Below are 26989 nucleotides of genomic sequence, written 5' to 3'. Positions count from 1 at the left end.
GCCCCTTGTCCCTGCAGGTGCCGCAAGATGACTGGGGGGGTTACCCCACTGGGGGCAAGGACGGGGAGATCCCCTGCCGCAGGATGCGGAGCGGCAGCTACATCAAAGCCATGGGGGATGAGGAGAGCGGAGACTCAGACGGCAGCCCCAAGACATCTCCCAAAGCGGTCGCCCGGCGCTTCACCACTCGCCGTTCCTCCAGTGTGGACCAGGCCCGGATCAAGTAAGGACAGGGAGAGCTGGGGGATGGGGAGGGGGCAGGAAGCTGCTGCTGGGTGCCTGCAGGAGGTGTGCATTGCATGGGTGCCAGTCAGGCTCCCTGCTTAGGGTTCAACTGGGCAGGCTTGCTCTGGCCCGTATGAAGAGGGGGTGCCTGTGAAAGCCCCTATCTGAATGCCTCTTTAGCACAGTCCTTTTACTCAGGAGTCTCCTCCTGGAGATTCTGGGGGTTTCTGAGGAACAGAACCCACTCAGGGACCCCATTGCTCTCATTCCCCTCCCCCACCTCCTAGCAGACCCCCATTCTGAATCTGGAATTTTGACCTTTCCCAGCTGCTGTGTCCCACCCCGGATCCACCCACGGAGCTCCATTCCTGGCTACAGCCGTTCCCTCACCACTGGACAGGTAGGAAGCAGCCCAGCATGCCAGGGGGAAGGGGTAGGGAGGAGGACTCGCTCCCATGCTCAGCCTTGGTCTTAAAAATCAGGAATCTGCCCCTGGAGAGAGCACAGGTCTGGTCCTGGGGAGCTGGGAAGCATGCCCTGGGTTCTCAGAGCTGAATCAGACTGAGGATCTCAGAGTCACATCCTTAAAAACCGCTAAGCATCCTCCAAGTGATGAACTTGGAAGGGCACTGTCAGTTCTCTGAGCTTCCCGAGCCCTGTCCTGGTCTGACTGCTCCAGCTCCCCCGCCCCATGTAAAAGGCAGGACTGTCTGCACAGACTGAAGAGGGCAGAGCTTCGGTCTCAGAGATGATCAGGGCTTGAGCTCTCTCCCCTCCACTCCACCCTGGGGACCACTGGCAAGATACTTTCCTCTCAACGCCTCTGTTTCCTCATGGTGCAAATGACAATTGTAGTGATGCTTATCTCACAGGGGTTTGGGGAGTTCAGTGAGAAAATATATGCAAACACAAGGAAGCTGGTCCCAAACTGGTATTTTATAAGTGTGAGTTCTATACCTAAGTATAGACTTTCCCCTTAACTAAAGAAGGCAGTGAGTGCAGTTTAGCAATTAAATGCTTGAGGTGGGTTTGAATTCCAGCTCCACTCTTTACCAGCTGAGTGACCTGGGGCAAGTTTCTTGACTTTTTTGAGCCCCACTCTCCCTATTTAAAAATAGGCATCATAATAGTGTTCTTGGCACAGAGCCAGCACTCGGTAAAGGTTAGCTATTTTTGCTGTTTGCTGGGGAAAAAAAGGCAATGCAAAAAGCAATGCTAAAGTCTCTCCTCCTTGGCTCTCATTGTTGCTGCTGCTGTCTCTCAGCATTTCTTTGTTACATTTCCTGAATCAGGGAATCTTGACTGGCACAGTCATCTTTTCACATAAGACCAGCCTGTGTTGCTAAACTTACTTGTTAATACCCCTTCTTTGTTTCACTTGATCCATCAGCAACATCTAACTCAGCTGATGATTCTCTCCTTCTGAAACACTTTTCTCAGTTGGCCTTGAGGATGCCACATCTTTCAGATTCTTCTAGATTCTCTCTCTAGCTGCCTATTCTCAGTCTGTGTCACTGGGGCCCACAAACTCTTCAGGATCTAAACACCGGAGCTTTCCAGGGCTTAGTTCCTGGACTTCTTCTTACACTCACTCATTGGGTAAGCTCATCCAGGCTCATGGCTTTCAAGCTTATTGAGAGCCTGATGACTTCCAAATGTTTATCATCAGCCCACATTCTCCCATAAATACCAGGCATGTATATCTAACTGTGTATTGAAATCTCGCTTGGATGCTGAGTAGACATCTCAAAATTAAAATGTCCAAAACCAAACTGCGGGTGCCCTTTTCCTTCCTCTCCAGGTTACTTGCTCCATCCCCTGTCTCCTCCATTGACTTTTGATATTCGCCTCCTTTCTCACGTGTGCTTGTGGCAGTATTTTAGTTTGTACTTTAGTACTTTAGCATGTACACTATTTTAGTTGCCTCTCACTATACCTTCTTACATTTCCTTCCTTCCTTTTATTTTTCTCTGTGCCATGTGGCTTGTGGGATCTTAGTTCCCTGACCAGGGGTTGAACCTGGGCTCCAGGCAGTGAGAGCACCACATCCTAACCGCTGGACCATCAGGGAATTCTCTCATTCCTTCCTTTTAAAGTAAATTCTTTAGTAATTTTTTTCAGTACATGTCAGCGGCAAATTCTGCCTTTAACCAAAAATATAGTTTAGCTTATTACAGAACATAATTTAGCTTATTACAGAATTCTAGGTCGACATTTATTTTCTCTGTGTTTTGAAAATATTCCCCGTCATCTGTTCTGTTGTTGCTGTTGAGAAGGCTGCTGTTAACCCAACTGTCTTTGTTGGTAATTTTCACTTCTCTCTGATTGCTGTCAAGACCTTGCCTTTGATTTTGGTGTCCTGCAGTTTCACAATGATGTGTATGTGTGCGTGCATGCTCACACATGCACACACACACACACACACACACACACACGTGTTTCCAGAATCTGAGGGTTCATGTCTTTCATCAAATCTGGAACATTCTCTCATGTTCCTGTTTGCTGACATCCTTTTACTTTCAATCTGCGTGCTTTTTGATCCAGTCTGACAATCTCTGCCTTTTGAATGAGTGTTTTGTCTGTCTACGTTTAATGTGATTACTGATTTGGCTGGATTGTCTCATGTCATTTTTGTTCCTCTGCGCTTCCTTAATGCCTTCTTTTGTATTAAATATTTTGTGTACAGTTTTATTTTGTTAATTCCCTTTATTATTTAGTGGATTAGTGATTGCACTAAGAATTACATGTGTCACTAATTAAAACCTAGTTTATTCTGGTAAAATATGGAAGCATTGCTCTAATATATCTCCTTTTCCTCTCCCTTCTTTGTGCTATTATTGTCATATATATTTTCTATCTATGTGTTATAAGCTAAAACTTATTATAAACTGATAACAGTAATGGAATAATTACTTTGCACACTCTTCTGTCTTTTTTAACCTTTTAAAAATATGTCTCTTAAAGAATTTGAGAGAAAAAGTGTGAAACATGTTTATATTTACTCACATATTTACCATTTCTGGTGCTCTTCATTTCTTCCTGTGGATTTGAGTTACCATTGGGTGTCACTTCCTTTTAACCGAAAGAACTTGCATTAGTATTTCTTATAAGGTAACTCTGCTGGCAATACTTTCTTCAGTCTGTATTTATTTGGAAACGTCTTTATTTTTCCTTCATTCTTTGAAGGATAGTTTTGCTGAATATAGAATTCCTGGTTGATAGTTTTTTTCTTTTAGCACTTTGACTATACACTGAGTGCTATACACTTTGAACATCACTGCTTTTGGTGCTCATGATTTCTGATGAAAAGTCAATTAATAATTTTTTTGGTATGTAATGAATTGTTTTTTCTCTTGTTGTTATTAAGATTTTCTTACAAAATATGTTCTCTTTGTCTTTAGAAAGTTGATTGTAATGTGTCTGGGTATGGATCTCTTTGTATTTAGCCTACTTTGGATTCACTGAGTTTCTTTGACCTGTGGATTACTGTTTTTAAGCAAATTTGGAAAGTTTGGGGCCATTATTTCTTCAGATATTTTTTCTTCCTCTCTCTCATCTTTTTTCTGGGACTCCCATTACATACATACTGATATACTTGATGTTGCCCATAAGTCTCCAAGACACTGCTCATTTCTGTTCAATCTTTCACCCCACACTATTCTTTATATTGGTTAATCTATGCTGATTATCTTAAGTTTTACTGATAACTTTTTATGCTGAGCCTTTCCAGCCAATTTTAAATTTCAGTTTTTGTACTTTTCAGTTCTAGAATTTCCATTTGATTCTTTTCTTCTTTTTTAAAAATTTTTTCTTTATTGTGATTTTCTATTAAAGCCATCACTGCTGTCATACTTTCTTTAGATATTTAAATGTGATTTCCTTTAGTTCTTTGAACATTCTTATAATACCTGCCTTGTAGTCTTTGTATAGTAAATCAAACATCCAGGGACATTCACATTTTCATGTTTATTTACATGTGTCGTAAAATTTTTGGTTGAATACTGAACCTTTTATTTAATATGTTGTAGCAACTCTGGATTCTTATTTTACCTCTTGAAGATTGCTGTTGCTTTGTTTATTTGCTAATTCCTGGTCTAAATCTGTGAAATCTATCTACCTTGCCAGATGTAGCCTCTGATGTCTCCACTAACTTTTTTCTTTCTTGATTTTATTTTAAAGCCTGGTCTCCTGGGGGTTGACCCTGTCTCTGCATAGCTTAGTGTCCAGCCAGAGACTGATCAGAGGTTGTGCTCAAAAATTACAAGCCAGTAAGGCTTCCTTTCTCTCCTTTTATGGTTCTATGTGTGAGCTGAGGAATATTGATGTTTTCAAGCCTGCTCTGGCTTTTATTTTTCACAGGCTCTCCTACATTTCTTTTGTACATATGCATAGCCTCTATTGGCCAGGGATATGTGGGTGGGCTCAAGGCCTTTCTGATTTTTGTGGTACATGCACCCAGCCTCTAGTTAACCCCAATTATGTGAAGTGCTTATCAAACTCTCTGTGGCTATCTTTCCTCTCTAGAATTCCCCATCAAGTTCCTGTCTAGTCTGCCAGTCCCATTGCTTGCTCCCAAACAGTGCTGAAACCTCAACCTGTTAGTGCCACTGGTTATTCTTATTCTTGACACTATAATGGACAGTGCTCAAAATAAAGTGAGCCCCCTTTGTTAGTTGCAGTTAAGCACCTGGTTTTCATAGCCTGGTCCACCCTAGTTCAACTATTGCAACTTATAGAGCTGGGAACTTGTGTTATGGGATCAACTCCAGGTGAGGACACTACAGACTCATTGTTCTTACCCAAAGTCCAGCAATTTTCATGAATGTGTTTCTTTGTTGTCTAACTTTGATTGATTTTCAGAGTGATAAAATGGTTGTTTTGGAGAGCTTTGTGCAGCTTTATAGTTGTCTTAGGGCATAGGGTTTGGTATCCTCACTCTGTTGTGTCTGAAGTCAGAAGTCTGGAAAATTCTTAATGACTAGACTATTATTATCAACCCACTCCAGTATTCTTGCCTGGAGAATCCCATGGACAGAGGAGCCTGACAGGCTACAGTCCATGGGGTCGCAAGAGTTGGACATGAGTTCACAACTAAACCACCATTATTATCTCTTAAAATATCTCTTCTTCTTTGTTTTATCTGGGCTTCCCTGGAGAGTCCATCTGCAATGCAGGAAACCCAGGTTCAATCCATGGGTCGGGAAGACCCCTGGAGAAGGGCCTGGCTTCCCATTCCAGTATTCTTGCCTGGAGAATTCCGTGGAAAGAGGAGCCTGGCAAGCTACAGTCCATGGGGTAACACAGAGTCGGACACGACTAAGCTACTAACACAGACATATTTTATCTAGTCCCTCCTCTAGAACTTCTATTAGTTGTATTTGGGGTATTTTTATCATTTCCTTTGTGTATCTTAACCTCTCCTTCATATTTTCCATTTCTTTACCTCTCTTTGCTGCCTTCGGAGTAAGTTCCTCAGATATATTTTCTGGTTCTCTATTTTTCTCTTCTGTTGTGTTTCATTTACTACTTATTACTTGTGTTTTAATTTTCCCCTCCCCTCCCTCCGCCTAGAAATCTGAATTGGTTTCTTTGGAAATCTTTCTGCTTTTTTTTATTCAAAGCTTTTATTCTATCCTTAGCTTTATTTATCTTTTAAGTTTTAGAAAGTTTAAACATTGTTTAAAAGCTAATCTGCTTTAGCTAAGGTAATACTAGCTGCTATAACAGATAAACCTTGAATTCTCAATGGCTTAACTCAATAAAAGTTTAGTTCTTATTTATGTCGCTGTTTATATTCGCTACCTATTGTGCTAAGTAGCTTCAGTCCTGTCTGACTCTTTCCTGTCTTTTGGACTGTAGCCTACCAGGCTCCTCTGTCCCATGGGGTTCTCCAGGCAAGAATACTGGAGTGGGTTGCCATGCCCTCCTCCAGGGGATTTTCCTGACCAAAGGATCGAACCCGTGTCTCTTCTGTCTCATGCATCGGCAGGCAGCTAGCATTTCTGCTAGCATTACTTGGGAGGCCCAGTTACCTATTACTGCATAAAAAATAACCCCAAAACATAGTGTCTTGGAACTCTCCTGATGGTCCAGTGGTTAAGAATTTGCCTTCCAGTGCAGGAGATGCAGATTTGATCCCTCGACCAGGAACTGAGCCTGCACAGCACAACGAAGACCCAGTGTAGCCAAAACCAAACCAATAAAAACATGAGTCTTAAAACAAAAATTGTTTATTATTTCACAGTTTCTATAGGTCAGGAGTCTGAGCACAGTTTAGCTGGTGCCACCTGGGTCAGATGTCCTACAGGCTTTATCAAGGTGTTGGCCAAGGCTGCAGTCATCTCAAGGTTCGACTAGAGGAAGATCTCTTTCCATGCTCACCTACGGTCCGCAGGCTTCATATCCGTAATGTGTGGGACTCACCGTATGGCTCACAATATAACACAGCTCACAGCACAGCAACTTGCTTCCCCCAGAGCAAAGGCTCTGAGAGAGTGAGAGAATGTGTCCGAGATGGAAGCCCTAGTATTTTTGTGATCTAATCTCAGAAGTGACATGCCATTGTATCTGCCATATTCTTTTCATTAGAAGTGGACAAATAGGTCTAATCTGCGCTCGAAAGGAGGGGACTGTGCAAGAGTGTGAATGCCAGGAGGTGAAGATTTAGGGGCCGCGTCAGATCACACTTTCTTATATGAGTTCATCTTCAGTGGAGCTTTATTTGTGATCATCCTCATCAGCTTGGCTTAAGAGTGGGTCCCCCAGATTTTTAGATTGCTCTGTTAGACTGTTCTTGGTCTGCAACCATTTTATGTTAATTTTTAATCTGGGGAGGGATCTGGCCTACGTAGATACAAAATCCTGTGTCTGTGTGAAAACTACCTTGTGAGTGTAAATCCTTAGGGAATTTATCTTCTGTCCCCCCTCCTCAGTGCCTAGACTGCTGACTAACTCCTTTGTCATCAGTCTGTGCTGATAATTGATTTTTTTTCTAGTTTATCATTTTATCAAAGCCTTCTCCTTTTCTACTTGTATGCAGGTTCCCATTTCCAATTCCATGCTTCATGTGGGCCCAGAGCCTTACTCCTACACCCAAGTGGGTGTTAAGATCTAAGTCCTTTGGTTACTGAGACCAGCTCCCCCTTCCCCCTACCTCCCACCTCCACTGGGCTGTTTGCAGCATTGGCTCACACAGTTAATATTCTGATTTTCCAATCTCCTCTTTGTTTTTGTCCCCTGGGGACTTATCTCGCTTTCTTGTGAGCTCAGCTATGCATATAAAACGTTTGTTATATTTTATCCAGTGTTTTAGAATGTTTTTAAATGAGAGAGTTTTCCAAAGTTATCTAAGCCAAATGCGTATACAGGATGTTGCCTCGCCCCCAGCTGGACCCACCAGCACCAGTACAGACAGTTTTCAATTAAACCCAAACAAAATATTTTCTTTTAAATATCCCACAGCCTTGGAAATACTGATTCTGTGTCTGGATTGCAGAAAGGTTAAGCTTCTTATTTCCCAAGAGGATTTTTTGATTTTGACTCACCTGGAAGTAAGTGTCAGGGGGAGCAGGATGGAAGGCTGTATAGGGAAAATAGGAGAATTCACAGCATAATGTTACAATTCCATACTTGTAATGCAGTAAAGATCAGCTCAGATGCAATATTCCTCTGAGAGTCTATAAAAGTCTGCATTTCTCTTGGGTCCTGGTCCCTTGTTGGAACTCTAGAAGTTCCTCTTGGCTAGTAGAGATGGAAGATGTGTGGCCCTGGGGAGTTTCTCACCCCCCTTCTGTCTGCCTTAGATAGAGCTGGTCATGGAACTAACATATGGTTGGGATTTCAAGAGCTTGAGAACCTTTGGGAAAGAGGGGCCTCTGAGAAGTATTGTCATTGTGATTTAAGAACCTCTTGCTACTAATAATAGTAGCAATGTAAATTTATTTATTTTTATTATATACATAAGTATTTTAAAATTTTGGAGAAAGAAATGGCAACCCACTCCAGGACTCTTGCTTGGAAAATTCCATGGACAGAGGAGCCTGGGGTGCTACAGCCCACGGGGTTGCAAAGAGTCAGACACGCCTGAGCAACTTCAGTTTCTTTCTTTCTATTTAAAACTGTGTTTATTATTTATTTTTGGCTGCACTGGGTCTTCGTTGCTGGTGCAGGCTTTCTCTAGTTGCAGCGCATGGGCTTTTCATTGTGGTAGCTTCTCTTGTTGCAGAGCATAGGTTCTAGGTGCATGGGCTCAGTGGATGTGGCTTTGGGGCTTAGTTTTCCCATGGCATGTGGAATCTTCCTGGACCAGGGATTGAACCCATGTCTCCTGCATTGGCAGTTGGATTTTTAACCACTGAACCACCAGAGAAGTCTGCTAATGTTTATTAAGCATCTGCTATATGCCAGATATTATACCTAGTGCTTTACACACAGAAGTGGGCTAGAGATACAGAGATAAGCCACAGAGTGAAATTCCTTCTATCCTTGGTGTTCAGACTTGAGGCCAAAATGCTCTCTGCTGGGTTTGGGTCAGCTCTCTTGTGCTTCAGAGTGACCTTCTGGGTTGGATTGGTTCTGGTTGGGGAGTATCTTGAGCCTAGCCTAGAAATAGCAGGAGTTAGGCTATCTCTTGGGAGAAGGCAATGGCACCCCACTCCAGTACTCTTGCCTGGAAAATCCCATGGATGGAGGAGCCTGGTGGGCTGCAGTCCATGGGGTTGCTAAGAGTCGGACACGACTGAGCAACTTCACTTTCACTTTTCTCTGTCATGCATTGGAGAAGGAAATGGCAGCCCACTCCAGTGTTCTTGCCTGGAGAATCCCATGGACGGGGGAGCCTGGTGGGCTGCCGTCTATGGGGCTGCACAGAGTCGGACATGACTGAAGTGATTTAGCAGTAGCAGCAGCAGCATAGCTGATTAACGAGGACTTCCCTGGTGGCTCAGACGGTAAAGCATCTGCCTACAATGTGGGAGACCTGGGTTCAATCCCTGGTCTTCCCTGGGAAGATCTCCTCGAGAAGGAAATGGCAACCCACTGTGGTGTTCTTGCCTGGAGAATCCCAGGGATGGGGGAGCCTGGTGGGCTGCCATCTACAGGGTCGCACAGAGTCGGACACAACTGAAGTGACTTAGCAGCAGCAGCAGCAGCAGCAGGTTATCTCTTGAGCTTTAGGAAATAGCCTGGCACCACTGGTGCTTGGTACCCCAGAGGTCAAGAGATAGGAAACTGAGAGGTAGACTCACAAGGAGCTGTGACTTGTCCACAGGCTTCCCTTGTACCTCAGATGGTAAAGAATCTGCCTGCAATGCAGGAGACCTGGGCTTGATCCCTGGGTCGGGAAGATCCCCTGGAGAAGGGAATGGCTACCCACTCCAACATTCTTATCTGGAGAATTCCACGGGCAAAGGAGCCTGATAGGCTACAGTCCATGGGGTCACAAAGAGCTGGACACGAATGAGCGACTAACACTTTTTTTGTAATTTCTGTACACTTGTAATGAAGTTCGTTTAGAAAAAAGCTGAAGACAGTCTTCCTTTTTAATTACTGGGCCAATATTGGAATCAGTGAACCTGAATCTCCAGAAAATTTGGCTCTGACCTTCAAAGCAGTCAAAACGAAGAGAGGCTTAGAGTTAGAGAACTCTGGGTTCAGATCCTTGGGGTGGTGCCCAAGTTAATGTAAGTTTAACAAGGTCTCCAGGAAATTCTGATACTCAGTCAGCCTGGCAGGAGAGTCAGGAAACAGCACTTTGGTTTTCTCATGTACATGCTGGGCACCTTTGGATAATTCATCCACCCTCTCTGAACCTTGGTTTGCCTATCAGTAGAATAGGATGGAAATTCTTGCTTAATTTGAGGTAGACTGTAGTGTTATAATATCATATATACTTTGGAGGCCGAGTTTGGAAATGTTGAGCTACATTTTACACGTGGATCAAGCCACTCCTTTCTCTGTTGACTGCACGTAAATAGGATGCCATGACTCTTTCCTGGGAGACGTCACAAGATGCAGCCACGGGATACTTGCTGTCATATTCATCCTCTGGTTGCTACTGAGGACCTTGTCCATGACTTCATCCAGTGGCCTCTGCATAATCACCCATGGGGGAATTTCTCTGGGACTCAGTGACCGTTGTCATGAGTGGTGGCCTGTGTTTGCCAGGCAGGCCCTGACACCATCACATGGCACAGATGGAGGGCTTACCTGCACCAAGTGCCTCCCATGTTTTTCTTTGAGTTCCCTAAATAGCCCTACGAGTATGGTACCATTATCTTTCCTATTTGACTGGTGATTAAACTGGGGCCCCAAAACTTTAAATGACTTTCTCAGGCCACACTGCTAGGAAGTAGCAGAGCCAGCATTTGAGTCCAGCTGAGTCTTACAACATAGCCCTTGCAGACAACCCACAGCCTATACTCAAAGCGTTGGCTGTTCTGAAGCTCAGGGTCAAAGATGCAACCATCCTGTTCCCTGAGTGTTGAGTTTACCACTAACCCACCTTCTTCCGTACCTTTATATTTTCTTTTTGCCAGTTTTCTCATTCAAAACAAATGAAACAACAGCCTCTGGTGTATTTAGTCTTAGTGCAGTGTTACGCATGGTTCCATGAACAAAATTCTTGTTTTGCTTTTCCTTAGTTGCTGAAATTCTTTTTTAACACATCACAAAATGATTCTGCATCACAAACTATCAAAACCAAAAATAAGAATCTTGATCCTCAATGACTGAACTTCCCTCAGAGGAGGAGGGCAGGGTAGGAACCTGCAGGCTGAACCAGGCTGAGTCCCTCCTTAGTTAGTGGGCAGAAGGTGGGGGAGGGCTTGAAACACTACAAGGGTGATAATTTTTGCTCCATATGTACTCATTAATTTCCTTCCTTCCACATGATTATATCTCTATAGGTTGCTTTCGATCATTTTTGTAATGCAGTAGGTCATAAATGGGCTTCTCTGGTGGCTCAGACAGTAAAGAACCTGCCTGCAATGCAGGAGAACTGAGTTCAGTCCCTGGTTGGGGAAGATCCCCTGGAGAAGGAAATGGCAACCCACTCCAGTATTCTTGCCTGGACAATTCCATGGACAGAGGAGCCTGGTGGACTGTAGTCCTTGGAGTCGCAAAGAGTTGGACAAGACTGAGCGACTTTCACTTTTTCAGGTCGTAAATAGTAACAGTTGTTCTTCCCTGCAGTACCCACCCCCCATACTTGGCTGTCAGCTCCCTTGTCCTCTCCCCCAGGGGTCAGGTGAGAGAACGTGAGGGGATGGGATCAGGTGGAGAGGAAGATGGCGCCGCCTGGGAGAGGTATAGCTGGGGCAGAGGGAGGAGTATTTAGAGGAAAGATTAGACACCAAGGTTGATCCCAAAGCAGGCCCCGGGACCGGCACAGGGCAGAGGTGCCTCCATCTTTCTCTGCATGGGCTGGGGGTTTCTTTTAGTCCAAATGCGGAAGTCTCACACTGAGACCCCAGCCTCTGCAGAACTGGAGATGTTCCTAAGGCAAAGTGCCTCAGACACGCCCCCATTCGAGCACCACGGTAACTGTCCTCTGGTCCCTGCACCCAGCTCAGCGAGGAGCTGAACCAGCAGCTGGAGGCCATGTGCGGGTCCGTATTTGGGGAACTGGAGTCCCAGGCCGTGGACGCTTTGGATCTGCCCGGCTGTTTCCGCATGCGGAGCCACAGCTACCTCCGGGCCATCCAGGCTGGCTGCTCTCAAGACGACGACTGCCTGCCCCTCCTTGCTGCCCCTGCCTCTGTCTCAGGGAGGCCCGGCTCCTGTGAGTATGCCCTCTCTGCCCCTGGTCCAGCCCTAGGTTGGAGAGTGATCTGGGTTCCAGCTCCGGCCCTGGTTGCGGCCGTGCTGCTCGACTTTGGGCGGTTCGCTCGCCTCTCTGGGCCAGTGAAGGAATGATCCGTGGTTCTTTACGTAGCGGCACATGGGTTAGGCGTGGCTGCTGGGTCCTGTGCTACCGCGTGGGTGTGGGGGGTGGTCGGCTACAGACTTACTGGGACGGCGTTTCTCATCGGCTGTGTCTCTGGGTTCCCTGGCCTCAGCCTTCAACTTCAGAAAGGCCCCGCCCCCCATCCCGCCGGGAAGCCAGGCCCCGCCCCGCATCTCCATCACCGCCCAGAGCAGCACCGACTCCGCCCACGAGAGCTTCACCGCGGCGGAGGGTCCAGCCCGGCGCTGCAGCTCCGCGGACGGGCTGGACGGCCCGGCCATGGGCGCGCGCACCCTGGAGTTGGCGCCGGTGCCACCCCGGGCCAGCCCCAAGCCCCCCACACTCATCATCAAGACCATTCCTGGCAGGGAGGAGCTGCGGAGCCTGGCGCGGCAGCGGAAGTGGCGGCCGTCCATCGGGGTTCAGGTATGGCAGGAGGAGGCGCCAACAAAACTTTGCGTTTTCTTGGTTGCTTAAATTTTTAACACCATGGATTCTGTATGGCCTTGGCCATGTTGAGAATGGGTTGAGAGGGTCAGTGAGGCCTTCTGGATACACAGACCTTTTCCTTGCTTGCTCTTAGAATGATCATCGACGGGGCGTGGGGTGGGGTTGCTGCTTCAAACAGCCGGGCCCACATCGTTATCCCTCATCCTGGCACCATCACCCCTGGCAAGCGGAGAGCAGTGCCCAGAAGTTGTAACCTTAATGCATCTAACCTCCTGGGTCTGCCGTCCTGTTCAGCCAGGTCATATTTGCAGGATCTGCCCTCTGGCTTGAGGCTCAGGCATCGCTTGCCCTTTTCCCTTGGCCCTCAAACTTAAGGGCCTTGGTCTAGCCCTGCCTACTGACTCCCCAACCTTGCCACCAGGTGGAGACTATCTCGGACTCAGACACAGAGAATAGGAGTCGAAGAGAGTTCCATTCCATCGGTGTACAGGTGGAAGAAGACAAGAGGTAGGTCCCAGTGGGGATATCTCAGGCCTTGTGGGCAGGGGGAGAAGAGGAGAGAGGCTGCATCAGGACCTCAAAGGCCTGGTCTCCCTGTAACCCTTTCCTCCTGGTCCTGGGGAACAAGCCCTTTAATTGGGGAGGCGTCAGAGCAGCCACAGAGGTTCTTCACAGAGATGCCCCACCCCGGGCAGTCATCAGATCTAAAGTGAATTCTCTTAGTTCCAGTGCCTGTCCCAGGTGCTGAGCAGTGGACAGGAGATATACAGAGGTCCAGGGAAGGGGGTGGTAGGGAGCAGTAGCAGGTGGGTGCAGAGTAGGCCTCCAGCAGTTGTGCTTTACAGAGGATCACAGGATTTTTCTAGTCCCTGCTGACTTCCTGTGGTGTACAAGTAAGTGAGCTCAAAAAGAAACAAATAAACATGAAGATTGCCTCTCAGGGACCCCTGGTCGATATAACACTCCTCCTCATTTGGCTCACACAAGCATTTAACCAGTCGGGGGTACCTATTATATGCTTGAGTCTGTGTTGTACCCAAGAAATCAACAGCCACTCTCTGGCATGAGATGGCCTCAGAAAGATTGTTTTCTTAATTTCCAACTGAAAAATTAGCACTGAGAGCTCTGGAGGGAACACTGGAAGGAATCCCTCTGTTGTTGGGTTCCTGTGGAAGATGCTTTCTTTCCCTTATGACCAGGTAGCAGTGCCACAGTGGCCCATCTGCCTTCTGGGCTGCCCTGCTCCCAGGCCAGTGGCCCTAAGTGTGGTGTCTGGGAACCTGCCTAGGGCTGGCAGTAAGAGTTTCCTGGTAATCTGTGTGGCCCAGGCCGTACCCCCTGAAGGAGTAAAACTAGAGTGCCCGTAGCAGTCCCTAGCAGCTGTTTCTGGGCTTTTAGACCTTCCCTAAATTCCCCCAGCTATTTCTGGGAACCCCTGGGAGTATCTTGTGCGTGTGTGATCAAGACTTCTTGAGGTTCCTGTGGGGATGCACCATTTTCCTCCTCTTCATGTTAGCTCCCTGCAGCTCCAAATGCTCTTAAGGCTGTGAACGTCTCTATCGAGGACAGCAAAAAGACACCCTTGTTGCCCCCATTATTCCTGAAAGCTCCTGTCCTCCAAATTCTCTTTGTTTATTTACCTTCACTGGGTCTTAGTTACAGCATGTAGGATCTAGTTCCTGACCAAGGATCGAACCCAGGCCCCCTGCATTGGGAGTGTGGAGTCTTTAGCCACTGGACCACCAGGAAGGTTCCCTTTGAATTCTTAATATACCATAAAGAGCTCAGAAAAGTTGTACTTCATGGCAAACCGAATCCTGCAAGTCCGTGACTTGAGTTCTTGAGAGGTGGGGTAGGAGTCATGGCTAGGTGCAGCTCTGTATTCAGAACCCTGCTGCCAACTCTAATGCTGAACCATGGACCATCAACCAAGCCCAAGAGGCCCCATTTGCCTCTTGATGAGGCTTCTTGGTCCCTCATCCAGACAGACCCCCATTCCTCCACACAAACCTGAATCCTGGGAAGAGTATAGCAGGCATGCTGCTGAGACTTGAGCTAAATCAGCAAACTCTGTCATTCATTCCCGGATTGACTCATTTAGAAAATACTTCTTAAGCATCTGTTATATGACAGCTTCTGTTAAACGCTCTGGGAAGCATGAAAGACATGACTTTTGCCCTCATAGGAGTTATGGCCTCGAAGGGAATCAAGGCAATGAAGAAACAATCCATGAGTGGGATTTCCTTGGAGGTCTAGTGGTTAAAACTGCTTCCAATGCAGGGGGTGTGGGTTTGATCCCTGTCAGGGAACTGAGATCCCACAGGCTGTGTGGTTCAGCCAATGAATAAATACATTAAATAAAGTTTAAAAAGAAAACAATGCATGCGTAAAAATATGATTACACACTATGGTATAACAAGTAATGGGATATTATTGCACATTACAGTGGTCATGTGAAAGAAAAAAGCAGGCGCTAAGAGAGAAGGGACTTTATTCAGATTAAGCAGGTGACATTCAAGCTGAGACTTGCGGGCTGACTGGCAACATTCAGGTGATAGTGGGCGAGAGGCGGGTGGGCTTGCGGGAAGCATCCCAGAAAGAGGGAATAGCACTGTGTGGCAGCACTGGAAGAGGAAAGAGGGACATGCTTCAGGAACTGAAAGAGGTTCATATGGCTGGTGTGGAACAGGATGGGGTGGTTCTGAGGCAGTGGACCGGAGAATAGATGGGGCCGGGTCATGTAGAGCATGGGCATGATAAAGAACTGGAATTTAATTCTTTTTTAAAAAACCTTTTTATTTTATATTTGAGTACAGTAGCTTAGACGGTAAAGAATCCACCTGCAATGCAGGAGACCCAGGTTCGATCCCTGGGTTGGAAAGATCCCGTGACAAGGGGAATGGCTACCCACTCCAGTATTCTTGCCTGGAGAATTCTGTGAACAGAGGGGCCTGACGGGATCGCAAAGAGTCAGACACGACTGAGTGACTAACACTTGGACACTTGGATAGCTGGATTAACAGTATTGTGATAGTTTCAGGTGGATAGCAAAGGGCCTCAGCCATGCATATACATGTATCCATTCTTCCCTAAACTCCCCTTGGAATTTAATTCTAACTAATGAGTGGCCTTTGAAAGGTTAAAGAAGGGGTGTGGTATGATCTAATTTATGTTTACAAAAGATCACTAGCTGCTGAGTGAAGAATTAATTTGAGGGAAGTAAGGGCAGACATGGGGAAGCTAGGAAGCAGGATTTTTTCATGATCCAGAAGGAAGGCATTGTGGACAATCTCAAGTTGGGGATCTTTTTTCCCTGTTAGATGTATCCTTGGGTACTACCAATGTACGGGAACACTATTAGGTTTTACATGTTGATTTTGTATTCAGCAATCTTGCTGCTCTGTCTTATTAAGACCCAACGTTTGTCTGAAAATCATGATTTTTTTTTAATGTAGTCAGTTCTGCAAATGAGAATATTCTTTTAAATCTATATTTTAAAAATTCCTTGGAATTCCCTGGCTGTCAAATGGTTAGGACTCCACATTTCCACTGCTGAGGGTGTGGGTTCAATCCGTGGCCAGCGAACTAGGATCCCACAAGCTGCATGGCACAGTCAAATAAGTAAATAAATAGATAAAAGTAAAATCTCTTTTTCTTGTACTAGTGCATCAACTAGGACTTCTAGTTCACTGTTGAGTGTAGCATTCTTGTGTCATTCCTGATATTAGTGAATATCTTCTAAGTCCCACTTAGATGTATGATGATGTTGGCTGCAGATTTTGATGGAAATCGTTTACCAGTTAAGGAAATTCCTTTCTATTTCTAGCTGGCTAAGAGTTTTTATTTTTCAATAAAAAATGAGAGTGGAATTTTATTGAGTGCTTTTCCAGAATCTACTGAGATATGATCCTAAATTTTCTCCTTTCATCTGTAATGTGCTGAATTATATCGATAGATTTTCCATGTTGACCCATTCCTTCATTCCTGGGTTAAACCTCAATGGATCCCGTTATCAATTTGGATTAAGTTTGGCTAAACAGGGCCTACTCACTCCAGTGTTCTTGGGCTTCCCTTGTGGCTCAGCTGGTAAAGAATCCGCCCGCAATGCGGGAGACCTGAGTTTGATCCCTGGGTTGGGAAGATCCCTTGGAGAAGGGAAAGGCTACCCACTCCAGTATTCTGGCCTGGAGAATTCCATGGACTATATAGTTCATGGGGTAGCAAAGAGTCAGACATGACTGAGCGACTTTCACTTTCAGCAGACAGGGACTCAGTAGTGTCTTCAGTATATTTCTCTCTCACTAAAGCTGCAGGAAGATGCAGGTTCCATCCCTGGGTTGGAAAGATGCCTTGGAGAAGGGCATGGCAACCTACTCCAGTATTCTTGCCTGGAGAATCCCATGGATAGATGAGCCTGGCAGGCTACAGTCCATGGGGTCACAAAGAGTTGGATATGACTGAAGTGACTTAGCATGCACACAAACAAATAAAAAGCCTGGATGTAGAAGTTCAGTGTCAGGACCCCAGACTCCGCTTATCTTGCTGATCTTCCACCCTTTGTATAGCACTCATATCCAAGAAGCTGATGATTAAACCCTAGCTCTCCTGTCTGCATTCTGAGCTGTACCAAGGAGGAAGAGAGGAGGAGGATGCAGTCCCTCCTTTTTAAGAGAGTTCCTAAAAGTTACAGACAGCACTTTCACGCATCACATTGGCTAAAGCTTCATTCCATGGTGGCATCTGGCTGCAAGGTTGGCTGTGGAATAGTCTTTTACTGGGAAGCAAAGTGCAATGAGCAGAGCTGAAAATTAGGGTTCTTATTGCTGCAGACAAAGAGAAAATGAGTATATGGAATGAGTATATGGAAGTATGAGTATATGGAATGAGTAATGGAACTCTTAACAGTTTTTGTCACAGTCTTGTGGTATTATTTTCATAGACATTGCTGGATTTTTGAATAGCTGTTACTTTAAAATTTTTATATGTATGTTCATAAATGATATTGGCCTACAATTTTGTTTTGATTGTTGTTATTTAGTTCAGGCATTAAGGTTATGCTCGACTCTGAAAATGAGCTTGGTAGTGTTCTCTGTGTTTCTGTTCTTTGAAACAATTTGTGTAAAATAAGGGTTATCTCTTCCTTCAAGTTTTGGTAAAGGCTGCCTATAAAGCTGTCTGGGCCTGATGCCTCTCTAGGGTAGGAGAAACTTCAAACTACAGCTTCAGTTTCTTTAGCGGTTATTGATCTATTCTGGTTTTATTTTTCTTCTTGAGTCAATTTTGGTGACGCATGTATTTCTAAAACATGGGCCATATAACAAAAATTTATAGTTTTCAAAATTTTTGGTATAAATATTCTGATAGTATTATAATTTTATAAAATTTTAACATATTTATAAGCTGTGCCTCATTTTTAATCCTAATACCACATATTTATACCCTACCTCTCTTTCTTGACTCATTTTGCCCAAAGTTTGTATATTCTATTATTTTTAATATATTTTAAAAAATTGTCCTTTATTAGTCTTAAAAAAACCCCTAGCTTTTGGTTTGGATAAGTGTCTCTGTTGTTTCTCTTTTACCTTTAATATTTCCTTTCGAAACTACTACTTTTGTGTTATTATTTTCTTTCTTTTACCATGTTTGTTTATTTTCAGCCTCTCGAACACTATTTCTTATTTTCTAATGTGTTTTTAAGGCTATCCATTCGCTTCTAACTACATTGCTGTATCTGTAGCTCATCAGTTTTGGGATGCTTTCATTGTTCAGCTCTAACTAGTTTGTGACTTTCATCATAATTTCTTTTTTAACTTGTAAATTATTTAGAAGAATTTTTTAAAGATTTCCAAATGTATTTGTGTGTGTGTGTGTGTGTGTGTGCAGGGCTCCTTTTCATTCTCAATTTCTAGATTTGCTACACTGTGGTTATAGAATGCATTCTGTATGATATTTATTCCTTAGAATTTGTCAGGGCTTCTTCATCACATAAGTATATGTAGTCAGACTTATAAATTACATTTTCAAATGTTTACCTTTGTGTTTTGGATGTTTAACAGTTATGAGACAGGTGTGTTAAAAATGTCTTGCCATGATTATGCATGTGCTGTTTCCCCTGGGAATTTCATTAATCATTTTCTTTAATTTGAAAGAACGCTATTTAGTATTGTCGACCACAAATTGGCACTTGCCGTGGGTGCTTGCCATCCCCCTCTGCGAGGATTACATCACATGCTGTTGCTGCAACAGCGCCTCCGACACCCATGAAGGAGCTCAGGGTGGAGAGCAGAAATGAGGCATTCTGCGGGAAAGCCGGCAGGACAGATCTTCAGATAGTCAGATATTCTCAGGAGCTGTTTCTATGAGCCCAATTCTTGTATCTCATCATATCTAGAAAAGCACTAAAATCCTTCATGGTGACAATTGTTTCTCAGCAGAAACTTTCTACAAAAGAATGTGCTTGATTGCACGTACTCCCCCTTTACCAAAATCACGTGTATACTATCCTTCCCCCTTACCTCTCTAGAGCAGTTTCTCAAAGCTGTTTGAGGTTGTATCTCCCAGGCTGCAGTCCTCATTTTGCCCCAAATAAAACTTAACTGGCAGTTCTTACATTGTGTATTTTTTTAAGTCAGTAGTATTCAGGCTTATGATTATTGTATCTTCTTGATGGGTTGGCCCTTTTATCATTAAATAGGATGCTTTTCATCCTTATTGCTGGTTTTTGCCTTGAAGTTGCTTTTGCCTGGTTTAATTGCCATGTCTGCTTTCTTTTGATTAATTTTCCACTGCATCTTTTTTCATCCTTTGTCTCCTCATGTCTCTGTATCCTCATGTTTTAGGTATGCTGCTTATAAGCAGTATGGGGCTAGAGTTTAGTAGACCTATTTAATCCATTTATATATTTTTGATTACTGATTCATTTGGCCTTATTTCTGTCATCTCTTTGAAAATTTTCTTCCGGACATGCTTTTTCTTTGTTTTTATCCTCCCCTACTTTTCTGCCATCTATTGAACTGATCAAGGTGACTTTATTTCTGCTGTTCCCTCCATCTCTCCACTGGTTTGGAAGTATATGTTTTAGTAGTGATTTCCCTCAGATTTCAAACAAATATACTTAATTTCACATTTCTCTAATAGAGTCTGAAATCAGTATTTCTATCTTGAAATAGGCACAAAATAAGAACCTTGAAACACTTTAATTTCCTTCTTAGTTCCCATTTTCCATGTTATGTTTTTCTAGTATTCTGATTATACTGCTTTAAAAAACCCTGCCAAATCAGTTGTTGTTATGTCTTTTATGGTTTAATAGTTTGGATTTACAAACATGTTTTAACAATTTATGTGTTCGCTATTGCTTGTTACTGCCCACTGCTTCCTCCTGGGTTCAATTCCCTTTATGCCGAAGTACTGCTTGAGCTTGGGACCAGTTTTAGAGTTAATATCTCAGCTGGAGGTTTCTGTATTTCACTGGTACTACTCATTCAGACCCCACACCCACACACAGAGCAGCCTTGATATTCTGATTTTTCAGCATCCTGCTTCCAGGCCACATACCTGAATCATGACATGAGTTTTTTAGTCTGCATTTGTAAATGAAACAACCTTTTTTTTTTTTTTCTGGCTGCTGGCTTTATTCATGGGGTCTCCTTCCAGGTCCCCAGGATGGACAGGCTCAGGGTGTCTCCTTTTATCCTCCCTGAGCATTACCATCTAGCCTCTAGCATATGTCTGGCCCGTATTCCTGTGGCTCACTTGGCTTAGATTCCTGTTCACCACTCAGATTTTGAATCTCTTCTTTGTTTCTGATACTTGAAGTTGTCTCTTTCCTATTTTCAAGCTTGGCATTGTAGCAAAACCACCTTTGGGGCTTTGCTCGATCCAGTATTTCTGTGTGAATGGGGGTGGTTGGTTCAGTCCACTACATCGATCAGTCGTCTGGACTAGGCCATGAACAGCAGATAGAGAAGTGGACTGATTTTGGAAGCATTTGGAGTGAAGTTAGGAAGGGTGGGGACAGATAGAGACTGAGGTCTTCCTTGTCCTCATGTAGGTGCTCAGGGAGGTTTGGAGGGGTGGGTTGGGGAGGGGAGATGGTGTTGGATCAGTGTCTAAGGAACTGAATTGCTTGGGACAGGTGATCACACTGGGAATCCAGAGGGGGTGGCAGGTGGGAGAGAAGAAATCTGGCGCATCTTTCTGGCCAGGTTCCTTGCATGTCTGCTGGAGGCATCCTTAGTTATGCGCCTGCGCCGTCCTTTCTGTCCCTTCTGTCCCTGGCACTCGAAGTCTCACTTACCACACACCATGTCCCAACTGGTACGTAAAAGTGAGCCATGAGTACCAGCAGCCTTTCTAGGCGTGCATCCAGGCTTAGCTCCCCCCACCCGCTGCCACCAAATTTTCCTGGACTCTCTTATCCTTGCTCCTGTCTCACTGGTCCCAGTATTTCTCTCGTTCTCTCTCTGTACTTTGGTTTTAAAAATGGCAGGGGAGGAAAAGTTTCTCCTTTTCTGCTATGCAGGGGTTCTCTGCTAACCTGTTGGGTGAAAAATTCAGATTTACTGCCCTTAACATCTGAGAGTTGCCTGTGGGTCTTGGCTGTTGTTCATCAGCAGTGGTGGCCTGGCTTAGAGATAGACAGGAGTTGGGGTGGGTGCCCCTTCAGTTCCATCTCCACCATGCCTCCACCTAAGATTCATTTGTCCACAGGCGTTAGTTGTATCCCTGGTATTTGTGTCACGTTTTGTGCTGGGCACCAAGGACACAAAGAGGGACCCAGCCAGACGCAACCCTGCACTGTGAAGCTGGCTGCTGCGTTAATCTAAGAACCTCCTAAGCGATGCAGAAGTGTCACCGCAGGAGCCTCGAAGGAGAGGCACACGCACTGTGAGAGTGTGTGATACGGGGCTTGGGCCCATCGGGGGGCCAGGCATGGACTCCCCGTTGCGGAGAAGGTGACATTTGAGTGGAGACCTGAAGGATGAGCAAAAATCAACAAAAAGTGGGAGCTGAGCATTCCCGGCAGAAGGACCAGCAGGTGCTAAGACTCTGTGGTGGGAGAGAGGGAGGGAGCATAGTTAAGAAACAGTTACCAGCCCTGTCTCAGAGCATCCCACAGCACCTGTCTTTCCAGACCCAGCACACTCTGGGCCTTGATAAAAGAATGCATCAAATGTCCTTGCTGAATCTCAGAAGAATGTTCGTAGGGCCTTCTGAGAACATCGAAACCATGTGATTTTTACTTCCGACTCTCTCCAATCATGAGATCCCCTTGTAGCTTCCACGTCTAGATCTCTCCCACTAAGATCTTATCTTAAATCTCAAATTTAGCGAAAACAAAACAAAACAAAAAACATGAGTAGAAAACACTATACCAGCCAATTAAATTTGATTATCAGATAAGCAATGAATTATTTTTAGTAAAAGTATTTCCCAAAGAGTACTTGAGACATATACTAAAAAATTAGCTGTTATTTATTTGAAATTAAAATTTAACTGAGAGGCCTGTAGTATTTTATCTGACAACCCTGCTTAGATCCAAATGCCCACTTAGGGATACCTGGAGGACTCTGTGCAAGAAGTCCACCCCTTGCTTAGCATCACGGTCATTTCTGGCACTGGGACTTGTGAAGGGCATGTGCTGAAAGAACAGGATGCATCCATCCTCATGATGTTATATTCCAAGAGCAGTCCTGCAGAAGCAGTGAGTTGCTGACTGGCCACAAGACTGGGGGGTGGACACCACCTCTAGTCCTCTGCCATCAGCTCCAAGATGGTCATGATTCTTCCTCAGTCTCCCATCCTAGCCCCACTTGGGTGGGGGTAGGGAGACAGCCCCCAGGCTAGGGATGGTGGACCCGGGAATCCCTGATTGATTATATGTTTAAGGTCTTGGATGCTTTGTCAGAGAGGGAGCTGGCACAATGGCTGAGCCTTGCTGAAATCTCCAGGCCCATTTTCCCTCCCACCCCTGCCAGTCTGCTGCCAAATACTCCTAGCCAAACCACTTGACAACTCCTAGAATGTTGAGCATTCCTTGGACAATGCATCTCTTGGGATAAGCCAGTTTCTTCCCAGAGCCTTTTGTTATCCCTTAGAGAATCACAGTAGAAACATCTCCCAGAAGTAACCATGATAACAACTTCCAGAAGCATCAGGAATGTGAGCATTGTCATTCAAAAGGACTTGAGGGGAGAAGGCCTCCTCAACCTTGTTAAAAGGCTTGGGGAGAAAATATTGTGAAAGGCATTGTTATGAGTTAATGGTGATTCATAACTGAAGCCAATTTCTATCCTGTGTTTGCAGCTGTTGGTGAAGACTGCAGCAAATACTGCCAGATCCAAAACTAAATAGGGGCATAAGCCCTGCACTTCAGTGCTCTGAAAATGGATCTGTTTTAGTTAGGATTAGGTTTGGCTGTGAGTTACAGAAAATCCCTAAATGACAGTGACTCAAATGTGACAGAAGTTTATTTCTCTCGTGCCCAGAAGTCCAGAGAGTCAGTTGAGGGCTGGCAGGTGCTACACAGTGGCAGCACCCAGTCTTCTTTTACCTTACTGCTCCTCCGTCCTCAGTCCTTGGCTTCCATCCCATGGTCCCAAATGGCTGCTTGGGGTCCGGTCATCGTGTCTGCATTCTGGGCAGCAGGGAGGAGGAAGGAACAAGGAAAGGCATACCCTTTCCCTTTAGGAACAGTTTCTGAAAGTTGCACATTCTACTTCTGCTTATATCCCCTCAGCTACAACTTAACCACATGCTGTACCTGGCTGCCAGGGGGAATTGGTAAAAGAATCTTTATTTGAAGTGGCCATGTGTCTAACTTAAAACTGTGGGATTCTATAATTAAGGGAGAAGAGCAATGGATGTTGAAGGATGATTCGTAGTCTCTGCCATCCTTCCTTCCAACCAACCAACCAACCAATCTACCACTCAAGCAACGTTTATTTGAGGAACTGCCCAATTTAATAAGGGAGACAGACAAATACGCAACTATAATGCAGTGTGATATGGAGTATAAAAGAGGTTTTATTCAGAGTGCTGTGGGAGAACAGATGGAAATGATCAAAAGCAATCATGATAATCAGTAACTACAATGGTCTTGCTGGGTTCTCAGTGCTACACTCCCATTATTTCATTTGTTCACCTCCCTTTCTTTTCAGTGCAAGCTACAAGTCTTCCTGCCTTACCATATAATAGCTAACATTTGCAATGGGCAGGCCAGGTGTGGTTAAGTTTTTTAGATTTATCATAACAGTTCTGTTATTATTCTCATTTACAGATAAGGAAACTGAGGCACAAACCATAGAGCTGGGCTTTGGACCCAGGCCGTCTGGCTCTAAAATATACATGCTTAACCACTCTGCTAGCCTGCCTCCTCAAAAGCTGTTCATTCTCATTTCCTCCCCCAGCCTCCTTAGCCCCTAATCTCCAGCAGACGACTGCCCTGCTTACTTTATTATTTTTTTAATTTATATTTTATTTTTTGGCCATGCCTTGCGGCAAGTGGGATCTTAGTTCCCTGACCAGGGGTCAAACCCATGCCATCTGTAGTTAAAGTATGGAGTCTTCACTGGGCCACCAGTGAAGTCCCCTCCCAGCATATTTTATTGTAACAATTGAGGTCATCTGGTGGGATCTCTTTCCACTTCTGGACCAATCTCTAGCTTGCATCTCTTCCCTTGCCTCCTCCCACAGTCTGGCCTCAGGGGTTGAGGTATCTGCCTTTCTGGTTAAAGCTGCCCTCTCCCTCAGTCCTAGGGAGGCAGTGGAGTGTCACGATTTAAGAGTTGGCCACTGTGGACAGACTGCCCTAAATTGATACTATCAGGTCTTAGGAAGTCACTAAGCTTCTGTAAGTCTTAGTTTTCTCACCTGTAAGTAGGGGTGATACTAATGTGATGATTGAGCATATTGATTAAAGCATATAAAGTGCTTTAGCACATGCTAACTGCTTAGAGGATGTTCGTTTTTATTTATTCCCCTCATCTCTGGTCCTTGGATTACTGCCTTTCTCTCCTCTAGCTTCAGTTGACTTCTCTTTACAAATTGCATTGTTACCTGTTGCTGATAGGATATATAGTCACAAATTTAGCAGCATCTAATACTCCATATTTATGATTTTACATTTCTAGAGGTTGGAAGTCTGAACTGGGTTTCACTAGGCTAAAATCAAGGTGTTGGCAGGACTGATCCCTTCTGGAGTCTCTGGCAAGCATCTATTTTGTCACCTTTCGCAGTTTAGAGAGGCTGTCTGCATTCCTTGGCTTGTAGCCCATTTCTGGTTTCAGAGCCAACAGTGGCGGACAGAGTCCTCACATGATGCCATTCCAGCCTTGAAACTGTTGCCCCATTGCCTTCTCTGATCCTGACTTTCCTGCTCCCCTCTTTCACTGATAAGGACTCTTTTGACTAGAATGTACACAACTGGATAGTGCAAGATCTCAAGATCCTTGATGTGGTCTTTTCTGCAAAGTCTTTTTTGCTGTGGAAGGTAACATATTCACAGGTTGTGGGAATTGGGACATGGACTTCTTTGGGGGGCCATTATTCTGCCTGCCCCTTAGGGATATAGCATGTGAGAACCATCCTCAACAAAATGTCCCTCCTCCCAGTCCTATTGAGAGATAATTGCCAGATAATCATATTATCCCTTCCTTAAAAGTACTTTGCCTTCTCTCCTCCTCCCTTCTCTACCAAGCTGTTTGGAAGAGTTGTCTTGCCTGATGGTGGTGGTGGTGGTTTAGTCGCTAAGTCCTGTCTGACTCTTTGCGACCCCATGGATTGTAGCCCACCAGGCTCCTCTGTCCATGGGATTTCCCAGGCAAGAATACTGGAGCGGGTTACCATGTCCTTCTCCAAGGGATCTTCCCGACCTGGGCATGGAACCGGGTCTCCTGAATTGCAGATGGATTCTTTACCGCTGAGCCACCGGGGAAGCCCATTGTCTCGCCTAGTTTTCTCTACCTCCTGCCTGGGGAATCCCAGGGACAGAGGAGCCTGGCGGGCTATAGTCCATAGGGTCGCAAAGAGTCGGACATGAGTGAGCAGTCAAGCATGCACTCCTTCTCACAGCCCCTGCCTCTGCATCTTGCTCATACTCCATCCAACTGGCTCTTGCCCTGATCGCAAGTGGCTTCCATGTTACCAAGTCAGTGGACACCTTTCATTCTCAGTTGGTTACATTTTCCAGTTGGCTGCTCATTCCCTCTTGAGACCCTTTTTTGGGGGACTCCCCACTTTTTTTGGTCTCCTATCTGCTTTTAGGTGACTTTCTCTTGATTTTCTTCCTTTTCCTCTCTGGCTTAGACACATCTGGGGCTACACTGTCTCTACCAGTCCCTGCAATGTCTGTGTTCCCAGGACTTTGCATCTTTGTTCCATTGCTCTTTTCTTGGGTAATCTTATCCCACATTGCTAGTTTTGTTTATTTTTAAAATCATTTATTTATTTTTGGCTGCACTGGGCTGCGAGCAGGTTTTCTCTAGCTGCGGCACGCAGGGGCGACTCTCTGGTTGATGTGCCCGGGGTTCTCATTGCAGTGACTTCTCTTGCTTCGGAGCACATGTCCTAGGCACCCGGGCTCAGTAGTTGTGGTGCCTGGGCTTAGCTGTCCCACGGCATGTGGAATCTTTCTGGACCAGGGATCAAACACCTGCACTGGCAGGCAGATTCCTAACCATCGGACCACCAGGGAAATCCCACACTGCTAGTTTTAAGTGCCACTTGCTCAAGGATGACCAGTTCCTGCTTGTGCTGTGCAAATCTCTGGCTCCTGGCTGGAAGTGTTGGTAAAGATTGTGTTTCCAGTAATCCTATAAGCTCCTCAATTTCTTTGGTCTTCCTTCAAGTAGACACGATGAGAGAGCTCCTTGAGCTACTGACTTGAGAACCATGAAGCCTGGAGCACTCAGGCTTCTGAAGTTCCAGACTATGTGGCCTATTTCCATCAAGACACAGAGTGATCTTCTCAGGACCTCTCAGAGGAGAGTGAAAGGCACAGACCCAGTGATACCAAAGGACAGGTCCATGCTTCGTGGGGGTAACAAGAAAGCAAATAGGGGAGGCATATCTTCACTAATGTGTTTACTGGGCCAAGTCCCACCTTTCCCAGAGTGGTTTGCAATTGCTGGAGTACTGAAGGAGCCAGAGACTAACTGGAGCTCAAAGCACAAAAATATTCAAAGGAAGCCAAAGGACATCCTAACAGTTCAGTTAGACACACGAAACTCTCACCAGAAACAGAGAAATGGAACCAAAAGCGGCCTGCATGAGTGCTCAGGCCTGTCTGACTCCTTGCTACCCCATGGACTGCAGCCCAGCAAGCTCCTCTGTCCATGGGATTCCCCAGGCACGAATACCGAAGTGAGTTAC

At 45.2% G+C, this 26989-nt stretch overlaps 1 protein-coding gene and 1 non-coding gene across 2 annotated transcripts in view; one reads left to right on the top strand and one right to left on the bottom strand.

Annotated features, from left to right (window-relative positions):
- The window catches only part of DLGAP3 (DLG associated protein 3), a 61852-nt gene that overhangs the window by 28588 nt on the left and 6275 nt on the right, over positions 1-26989 (top strand). Inside the window, exons 4-8 of the mRNA XM_069545382.1 lie at positions 18-223; positions 553-625; positions 11791-12004; positions 12282-12595; positions 13041-13126. Coding sequence (XP_069401483.1) covers positions 18-223; positions 553-625; positions 11791-12004; positions 12282-12595; positions 13041-13126 — 893 coding nt within the window. The remainder of the gene's footprint in view (positions 1-17; positions 224-552; positions 626-11790; positions 12005-12281; positions 12596-13040; positions 13127-26989) is intronic.
- Positions 2224-2296, bottom strand: TRNAE-CUC (transfer RNA glutamic acid (anticodon CUC)). The gene has a single exon. It is a non-coding gene; the product is annotated as a tRNA-Glu (tRNA).

This window comes from Ovis canadensis, chromosome 1, assembly GCF_042477335.2.
Source record: "Ovis canadensis isolate MfBH-ARS-UI-01 breed Bighorn chromosome 1, ARS-UI_OviCan_v2, whole genome shotgun sequence".
Classification (NCBI taxonomy): Eukaryota; Metazoa; Chordata; class Mammalia; order Artiodactyla; family Bovidae; genus Ovis; species Ovis canadensis.
Note: the sequence above shows the minus strand (reverse complement) of the source record. Positions and strands in the feature narration are given on the sequence as shown.